The sequence below is a fragment of the Bufo bufo genome, chromosome 1 (genome assembly GCF_905171765.1).
Source record: "Bufo bufo chromosome 1, aBufBuf1.1, whole genome shotgun sequence".
NCBI lineage: Eukaryota > Metazoa > Chordata > Amphibia > Anura > Bufonidae > Bufo > Bufo bufo.
This window is the reverse complement of record NC_053389.1, coordinates 791826302-791836558: the sequence shown is the minus strand read 5'-3', so window position 1 is coordinate 791836558 and position 10257 is coordinate 791826302. Positions and strand designations below refer to the sequence as shown.

Sequence of the window (10257 nt, the reverse complement as noted above, 5' to 3'; positions counted from 1 at the left end):
CCTTACCAGAGTCACCAAGCTCTCTGAGTCCAGCAGCGCCTCCGCTTGAGTGTCTCCCACTTCCACCTGGCACAAGTGGTCTAGAGCCTCCGGGGTACCTGTGGCACACAGTTTCCTAGCATATAGCGATTGTCGGTAACCACAATGAGTGTCCATGGGCTTTACCCGATGAGGACACTCAGCCCTGGTGTGGCCAGGTTCCTGACACCGCCAGCAGATTAACTGGGTCCGGCCCATAGGGGGAACCTCCCGGGGGGGTTTCATTGGCTCATACCGGTCAATCCAGTGCTGGAGAGGGGGTGGCAGCGCCCTCCAGAATATGTCAGCCAATAGTTTATCCAGCATAGCCGTGGGACTCAGCACATCAGGCTGTAGCCACTTATGCAAAAGGTGGAGTTAGTCATAATACTGGGGTTTCGCGGGCTCAGCCGGCTTAAAACCCCCACTGGTGTACCCGCTGGGCCTGGACCAACACATTCACGCCCAGTGTTGCCAAAATCTCATCCTTTACCTTCGGGTAATCGCTCGCTTGATCGTCCGTCAAGTCGAAATACTCCCACTGGGACTCTGATGCCAGGAAAGGAGCCACGACCTCAGCCCACTGGTCTCGGGGCAGCTTTACCCTAGTGGCCATTTTCTCGTACATCGCCAGGTAGGTTTCGATGTCGTCTGCGGATGTCATCTTAGGGATCCCTGCACGGACTGCTTTCCGGGCATCGTGGACGCTTGGGGTTGCTCCTGCTGTCTGCAAAGCTATCACATGTTGTAGCAGCAACTGGTTGGTCTCCTGCTGCTGCTTATTAGTCTCCCGTTGGTGCAGGTTGGTCTCTCGCTGCTGCAAATTAGCCTCCATGAGGGCCTTCACAACAGCCTCCATTTTGTCGTGGGGCATGGGTTGAAATACAGCTGGTTTGATGTACAACATACAACTGTGCCCAAAGATGCAAACCCAAAAATATATCTGCATTCACACCAGCCTCACTGCGCTTGCCCGCATTCTCCACCAATTATGGGGATTCACTCTGGTAGTTAGGATTAGCGGATGCAGTATAGAGGCAAAGTACACAGTTCTTGAATCAAACAGCAGTGTTTATTTACACATTGGTGTATAACAAAATGCAGATAAGGTGTATCACAAAACGCAGGTGGCTTGGTGTTTGTTCACACACAAGGAAAGTCCATAAACAATAAACGTCACCTTTTCTCCAGGGTGTTAATTCACACCCTGTTAGCCGTTCAGCCTCATCAAGTCCATAGGCGGCCTGTTCGCCTTTAGAGGGGCCTGAGTCCTCCAGCCCGGCTCAAACCTCAAATCCCAGCGCAGCCCTCAGTTCAAAGCACACAGACTCCTGAGCTCCACTGTCAGAGGGAGGTAAATCCACCACACCTGGCAGTGCTGGCTGGTTTTTATGCCTGGCAAAACCCAGCCTGGAACATGGTGAGTAGTCACCCACCCAGCACTTTGACTACTCCCAGTAAGAGCCATCCCGGACTAAATCTTTAGGTGTTAATTAGCAATAGCTTCTGCTGACACATAAAATACCGGCTCTTACTTCACCGAAGCCAGGACCCTTGTTGACACATACCTTCCATCCACGATGATTCCAGGTACCTTCTTACACATGAAACAAATTGTTTCAAGATGAATATATATTTTAAAGCCTTTCAGCACACTTTGCAGTAATCAGTAGTACAGTGTGTGTATAAGAAGAATAACACTATTTCTGCTTATTATAGACCGGTATTTTTAGGAGTTTTCCTCTGTGCATTGTAAATGTCTAGTTTGCAGTTCTCTCAGACATGGTTGGTGGAGATTGGCTGCCATCCACTGCACACAGAAAATAGATGAGAAGCTGCTTCCTAACCTTCTCTAACTCACTTAGTAGCAGCCCCATGATCATGGAGGACATTACAAGTATTGAACTGTATGGTTGTGAATAAAGCACTTGGGCTGAGGTAAACTTTCTATGTAGATTCATGAGCCTCTTTACTGTCTATCCTAGAGTCTTGTCTTACTCCTCACCTTTCAATGTACTTTTTTCAAAGGGAAAAGAATTTAGCAAGGACTAGGAGGTAAACAGCTGATAACAAGAGAACTAGACATTTCTTACTGATAAGACGTATTACAAAATTTGTACTATTGATTTATGCAAAGTTGTGTGAAAAGTTAGTGACCGGCTATGTACACCTTGTGGGCAATATTGTTTTATTGCATTGTACTCATTATGAGGTAAAAATAATTTTTTCAATTGGTATGGAGTCAGCTGTACAGAGCTGAGATGCTCTACTAGCAGAATGTGAATTTTCTCTCTCTTTCGTCAGGCAGGGAGCTGAGGGCTCCTTATCTCTGCTCTCAGACCTTATAAACACCCAGTAAGGCCTCATGCACGCGGCCAAGAGCGGTCCGTGGTAACCCGGCCGGGATTCCTTCTGACAGCAACAGCGCACTGCTTCATTGGTTGCTATGACGCCGTGCGCTTCATGCCGCCGCTGCTGTACAGTAATACACTCGTATGATCTATACGAGTGTATCACTGTACAGCAGCGGCGGCATGAAGCGCACGGCGTCATAGCAACCAATGATGCCGTGCGCTGTTGCTGTCAGAAGGAATCCCGGCCGGGTTACCACGGACCGCTCTTGGCCGCGGAACACGGCCGTGTGCATGAGGCCTAAGGCTTATTCCTTATCTCACTGATAAGAATGTGGCTTAAAGGGAACCTGTGATGTGGATATTTGATTATAATCTAACTAATTATATACAATCATTAAGTACTAAAAAGTGCCTTAGATGTATTCACTTACTGGTGTGACAGATGCTTACCTCATAATATACACACAAAGATGCCGCATGCTAATGAGCTGATTTGAGTCCAGCGTGATGTCATTGAGTCCAGCATTTTCCTATGAGAATCAGTCACTTATTTATGTTGCCCTTAGTTAGGACCGCATAAAACTGGTGACAGGTTCCTTTTAAATAAGTTTTTATGACTTCTTAGTAGTTTAGAGATGAGGGTTATTAGATGACCTGCACATAGTGAAAGTACCAGTCACACAGTTAGAAAAACAGTTAACCATTTGCGATAGAATGGCTCAACATTTTTACTAAAAAAAAGATTTTTAGCCAAAAATGAGTAAAATGCAATCATAAAAAAAATTGCCACCGAAGGTTTACATAGCCTTTAAGAATCTCTGGATCTAATCTTGGCAAAATCATTTGTCAATACTAACGACAGATCTTTTCTGTACAGTAAAAAGTGTGCAAAACTCTCTTCATTATCTGATTGATTATACATTTATCAGCTCTATTTAGCTGTTCTGAATATATAAACACTAAACATCTTTATGCTATTACCTGTACATTGTATTACAGACGAGCATATCGATTTGTCTCATTAGGGCCTCTTCACGTGTGTTCCTGCATATGTAGCCTGGCCCTGACAGTTTCCTGCCTGTGCCAAGGGAACAGCCTCTGCTTCTGAACAGCTTCTGTGTGGCATCTCTCTGAAGCAGAGCCTGTGTCCTTCTTCTGCTAATTGGGGCAATGGTGAAGCCAGGAAATTGTCAGGGTTGTGCTCCATGTCTGGCCATTTCACTTTTGAAGCTGATGACAGCCCCCCCACAGGTGAAGAAGCTCTGCTGAGACCAATCAACTCGTTAGAATCGATTTGCACTTCTCTACTTTGTATTTATGTTTTTAGAAATGTCCAGTTGTTTTCATAAGAGGTAACGCGATGCCAGAGGCAGGAGTACACAATTGTAGGTGTTTTTCAATAAACAGGCATATTCAGGATTACTTCCAGGAAATGATTTTATTTCACATACACATAATAATAGCCATCCAATGGGGAAGCACAGGGGTAGGGTTGGATACTGGGCAGGGCTGACGCGATTTGGGTACGAGGGGATTAAAAAAAGTATAAAAAAAATAAAACTGATAATATTTCAAGCAGGGATAAAATACACATTAAGTAGAGAGACAAGAGATTTGGTGAATAAAAAGCCGGTAAAAGGGGGAACAAGGGTAGCTGAAATGAGAGAGTGGATAGTAAAGGAAGGGAGAGGGAATAAGATACTCAGGGGTGGGGTTTGGAGAGTAAGTGCTGGGTAAAGATAAAGGTAAGGTCATAGAAAATTCAGAGGGATGAGAGTGGAGAGAACATATAGTTTACATAGTATTAGAAAAGACATTATAGGAAACTTTAAACGGGCTACCAGATGAGTCCATCTGTAGAGCACTGGATGAAAAGTAGATGAGAGTGAGGAAAAAGGTATTGTAGTAGGGAAAATTTTACAGAAGGGGCGCTATACTGACAAGAAGCATTCCATTTACACATTTTTTAGAGAGCAGTGGAGCATACACAGTGGTAATATGTTTAGAATAAAGGGAAATATAAGAGAAAGGGAGAACGATTAAAAGTGGGTCAAATACCAAATGAGAAAGAGAGGAGGAATGTTCCTTCTAGATATGTAATGTAATGTTATATCTATATATATATACATATATATATACATATATATAGATATGCTGCCTTTCTCAAGAGCTACAAGAACCTTATACCTTCTGACAATAGCAGAGAGCTATTAATGGCCCTTTTGCAGGAAATGTACAATTTTCCCCCAAAGAGGTCAATTCTTGTATGAAATCAACAAAAATACCTCTGCCTCTGTGCGTTTTTAAATCTGTACCTTTCACCTCTACATATATTCTATCCCCGGTTTTTAAACCCCAATAAATGTTTACTGAATTTGATGTTAAACTTAATGTGCACTTGTCCAACACTAATACGTGGATGATTCAGTGCTGCACGCTGCGAGCATCTGTAACCTGGTGCAGGCATACTGATCATATCCTGTGTCAAAATGCACACAATCTGCTCCGGATCTGCCCCTGGATCCTCCACAATTCTGCTGTACCAAATCTAGATTTATACAGGCTTCTAACATGATGTAAGTTTAGTTCAGTAGAACAAAGATGGGTTCACATTTTGTGACCATATTTTGGACTAATAAGCAGTAAAATTGCAGCCATGTGAAACTGGCCTTAAAGTGAATATTTAGTCTTGAATAACATTTGTTTGTGGAATAGTTTGGAAATACATTGCTGATTAATTTCTTAATCACTATAGAAGTCGGAGTTCCATTTTTTTTTTATACAGATCCCACAGATTCATAAGATAAAATTTGCCTTGTAGCAACCACTAAGATGAGCTTAGCCCCTTACTAGGTTGCACTAGATAGTATAATAGTGTTCAGTAGGCTCTTAAGCTCCCTCTAGTGGCAGCTGCTGGTAGCCAGAATTTCATATTTTAAACTTATGACTGTGCAGGGGATTCTTAGCTCTGAATCGGAATAACCGAGCTCCAGCCTCTATAATATTAGGAAATTTATCAGCTCTGAATGTTACATCTTATGACATGGTAATAAAAGGTGGACCTTCGCTTTAAACTGATGCTGGAGGAATACCAGCTTCCAGGACCACTGATATCAATACGGGAACCACAGAGTGAGCTCTCGTAGGCTTTGTTTTTGGGGAAAATTTAAGAATGGGCTAACATGGTATTATCAAAAAAGGAAGCAGCAGCACCTTTTTCAGTGATTAACCCCTTAGTGACCAAGCCTGTTTGGGCCTTTATGGCCAAGCGTTTTTCTTCCTTTTTTATGGTCTCGTTCCAAGAGCTATAACTTTTTTATTTTTTCATCTATATAGCTTTATGAGGGCTTCTTTTTTACCGGACAAGTTGTAGTTTTTAATGGCGCCATTTTGGGGTACACATAACTTTCTGATTAACTTTTATTAACTCTTTCTGGGAGGGAGATGGGGAAAAAAAGCAATACTACCACTGCGTTTTTACATTATACATTTTTTGGCGTTCATTTTTCGGTACAAATAACATAATATCTTTATTCTCTGGGTCAGTACGATTACAGTGATACTAAATACTTATAATTTTGTTTACGTTTTACTACTTTTTTTTTTGCAATAAAACACCTTTTATTAACCAAAAATATGATTTTGCATTGCCACTTCACAAGACCCATAACTTTTTTTTATTTTTTTTATATGGAATTGTGTGAGGGCTTGATTTTTGAAAGACGACTTGTATTTTTCATTGGTATGATTTTGGAGTAAATGACGCTTTTTGATCGCTTGTTATTACGTTTTTTTTCGGTGGAAACTAAGAATAAATTCGAAATTCTGTCTTTTTTTTTTTTTTTACGGCGTTCACCATAGGGGATAATTTATGTAATATTTATGTAGTCCCGGTCATTACGGACGCGGCAATACCAAACATATGGGGGATATTTTCTTTTTGCATTTTTTTTCATTGAAACGCGTATTTTCAATGGGAAAAAAAATTGCACATTTTTTTATTTCATGGAATTTTTTTTATTTAATAAATGTGTATTTTTTTTCTATTTTTTTTTACTACTTAATAGTCCCACAAGGGGACTATAATATACAGTATTTTGATTGCTTTTAAAATGTAATGCATTATCTCTATAATGCATTGCATTTCAATAGCAATGCTATTCAAACATTGACCAGCAGGCTGCGCCAGAGAGGCACAGCCTGCTGGAAATAACTGAAGACAGGCTCGGGGCCCTGATCGGAAGCAAGGTAAGCTTCCCAGCACATCAGCACACCGCGATCGCATTTTCGGGGTGCTGATGGGAGACAGAGGGAGTCCGCTCCCTCTGTCACCACTTTACATGCAGCGGGCGCCATTGCGTAAAAACACGTATGGGTGGTCACTAAGGGGTTAATTGAAGGTTTGGAGCCCAACCTTCTGAGGCTTGCACTCTTTCATTTTCTGCTTTAGAGTACGACCACATGGTTAGGTTTCTGCATGCATTTTTGGAAGCCAAAATCAGGAGTGGATCATAAAAGAATAGAAAGTATAAAGGACAGATATGATCTCTCCTCTTTTTTTAAATTCACTCCTGATTTTGCCTTCCAAAACTGCATTCAGAAACCTGACCGTGTGGCCCTACCCTTAGCTGTGCTGCGCCACTTTGTTGATTTTTGCTATTATCAAACCATTTGATAATGGGGCTGTCTATAACAAATTGGAGTTAGTTGTGTCTACACGCAATAAAAATGTTTACTTGCATATTTTTTTCTTGTCTTATGTAGGACAAGTGCATCTTAAGTCATCAGTATTGCCTTATTGGGTCATGAAGGGATTTAATGGCTTAAAGTTTTCGAGTTATAATGATTTTTAAGCAAGTGATCACCGGCTCTCTGATGTCTCCATCATCCGGTCCCCGCACTGTTTTCTTCCTGTGGTGCATGGTCACAAGACCCGCTCCAGTCACTCACTGGATTTAAAGGTGATCTGGCCGCAAGCAGCACGTCATCGCTGAAGCCAGTCATTGGCTAAAGCGGGGCATGTGACCATTCACCACTGGATGTGAACCGTGCAGGGATTGGAAGATGGAGGCAGTGAGGAGAACTGCAGCGGCATGGAGCAGGTAAGTAGGAATCTTAGGTTTCAGCAGGCAGGCTGCGGGCACTTGCTTAAAAATCACTATAACTGGAAAACCCCTTTAATTCCTGTAATACTGAGAAAATGAAATTCATTCCTGAAATACTGAATGGAGTGTTGTAATCCATAGTCATATAAGCATGTATTATAAATTGGTTTACTCAAAGAAAAACTACTTTTTTTTTTTTCGTGGACAACACCCACATGTGAATCCCATTTTCAAAATCCCAGCTCCTCTCACTTCACCACTACAGAATTATAGAAAGGCACTATGCAGGCTGGTATTAGTCAGTCATGAAACCCTCTTGCTGGGATGTTTCAGGGATGATTTCCAGTTAGGATGAATCCCTTTTATTGTGTTCAGTTTGAAGCAAATTTAACGTTTAAGACACTCCCTACTGTACACTAAATCCTCCTTAACATTTCCAATATGCTAAAAACCATACAGAAGCAGAGTAAAATAGTAACGTTTTCTACAAATGGCCATTGATGAGCTTTCTACATCCCTTAACACCCCACCCTACTAACACACTCTAAAACAATTCCTAAAAAAGTGGGAACACAAAAAAAAAGTGCATCATGCTTTAATGTTGGTTTTCAGATGTGTTTTTTTTTTTTAAATAAAAGCAAAGCACCTAAAGGGTTAAAATTCCAAAATCTTAAATCCACTCATTAAATATAGTTGTTAACCAGCAGCAGAAAAATGATATTTGTCCAGCAGTCAGAAATAATCATGTTAAATGACCATTGATAAACGTGGAAACAGAAATATCACCTTCTCTATGAAAAGTAAAAAATTTGGCAAAACTCAAATATTTCTGTGGTGGTAGAAATTTCCTAATCATTAATACCATGGCATTAGAAATATGAAATAATAATTAATATTTATTTCCATTAATCAGTTTAGAAAGTTTTTTAAATCATGTCAATCCACTGTGAACAAAAAGATCAATTCCAATTTCTGGAGTATTTTTGTCACTGTTGTAATGCCAAATTTCACTTTCATAGTTACATGCTGAATACAATGTTTTTTGTTTTTTTATCAAATTCTAAAAATCTGATTCTGCAGACCTAAGTGAAATAATACATTGGCTATTTCCATCGAAAAGATATGACATAATTACAGTTTTGATATAATCAATACTCTGCTGCATTTTCTTTTTTATTAAACATTTCAGGTTTTGACTTTTTTTTTTCTTTTTTACAAAGACCTTGTAAAAAATAGTGCAACGGGTCAAACAGATGCAAACACAGAAACGATAACAACAAGATTTCATTATATTTAGTGCAAGAAAAAAATTCCAAAAATGTTAATGTCTGAAGACAGACAGATTTCCCAATTATTTTTAGAGTCCACCGGGAAAATTAGGGACTTTCTGAAAAACAAAAGAAAGAAAAAAAAAAAAGATCTTAAAAAAAAAAAAAAAAATGTATTCATGCTATTAAATAAAAATCTGGAAAGAAAAAAAAATACTAAAAGCTAATTTAAAATCATTGCACTTAAGTGTTTGAAGTTGTGTCACTGTCCCTTGCCATTATGCCCATGATACTCATCTGTGCTCTCGACGTCTTTTTAGAACATAGATTATAGTAAAAATGTTAGAATTTTTTTGTATGGAATAAAAATAATAAGAGCTTTAAAAATGTATTGGATTTTTTTTTCTGCATTATGAAACTGTTAATATCCCCACCCGATTGATTAGGAAACAAGGGTGACAAATACCTCTTAATGGTCACTTGGACACCTAATGTTATGAGGCACAGACTCCATACATAAACGGTCCCTTCCGCCCGTACAAATATATCATGCCACCGGAGGAAGAGGTCCTGAACCTCTCCGGCATATTTCACCCACAGAGGAGGTGCGGACACCCAGACACCTTTTTGTTAAAAAATGAAACCTGAAGAGGTGAGACAAGTGGGAAAGCACCGACAAGACAAAATTAGCAGGGATGAGAAAAAAGGGGTGATAAGGGAGTGGCATTTTCCCTTCACTACCAAGAGGGTGTTAAGCAGCACAGACATTAAAAAGTTCTGCCCCCTCCCAAAAAAAGCATTTTTTTTTACATTTTTTTAAACATTTTTTGTATTTTTTTTTAGGTTTTCTATCGTACGCATTGTGAAGAAGGTCCTAGTGTTCCGTGCTTGCTCTGGGGAAGACCTCCTGTAGTCAAGTGTATATAGAGGGTGGGGGTCCATGTCACAAATCTTTGTTCCATCCGCTCATAGACTTGCAGCTTAGCGGTAATCTTAAAGGAACCACGACTGGAAGAAATAGAGAGAAAATAAGTTAAAAGCCTATACCATAAAAATGGCACGCCAGTAGATTTCTTACGTCATGTTACTTTCTTATAGCAGGCAGGCTTCTACTTTTCTTATTATTTTTTTTGTGTGCTCCAGAACAATTGCTGTGATGCTGTGTGTGGTCTTGTATAGCCATTCAGATGGCGGCCTTAAAAATGACTAAATGTGGAGTTAGGTCAATTCTCTTTTAAAGGACCACTTTGGGAAAAACATATACGGTATATTGTGTTATGCCTAGTACAGGGCTTGAGGGGCAGGAAATCTCTCATTGACATTCTTTGAATGCCTCTGTCATGTCCATCCATCAAGCCCTGCACTAGGCATTATCTTTCAATTTTTATTTTCAAAAAAGATATAGATCATCAAAAACGACCCATTAATTTAATCATGTTTTTATGTTAAACATATTTTGAAAGAATTTTAGTTGTTTTTCATTTTTCATGTCAATATCTATTACAAATAACT

The 10257-nt window shown here is 39.9% G+C and overlaps 1 protein-coding gene and 1 long non-coding RNA gene across 8 annotated transcripts in view; one reads left to right on the top strand and one right to left on the bottom strand.

Annotated features, from left to right (window-relative positions):
- The first annotated feature begins 3790 nt into the window (after nucleotides 1-3790).
- On the top strand, nucleotides 3791-8569 carry LOC120986431. Its single transcript, XR_005775684.1, has 2 exons — nucleotides 3791-5593; nucleotides 6760-8569. It is a non-coding gene; the product is annotated as an uncharacterized LOC120986431 (long non-coding RNA).
- NFIX (nuclear factor I X) overlaps nucleotides 8400-10257 on the bottom strand; it is a 167810-nt gene continuing 165952 nt past the window's right edge. For all 7 annotated transcript variants that reach the window (XR_005775683.1, XM_040414996.1, XM_040414994.1 and 4 more), the window contains one exon: nucleotides 8400-9753. Coding sequence is in view for 4 of the 7 variants with exons in the window: in XM_040414994.1 (XP_040270928.1) it covers nucleotides 9739-9753 (15 nt within the window). In the remaining 3 variants the exon portion in view is untranslated. The remainder of the gene's footprint in view (nucleotides 9754-10257) is intronic.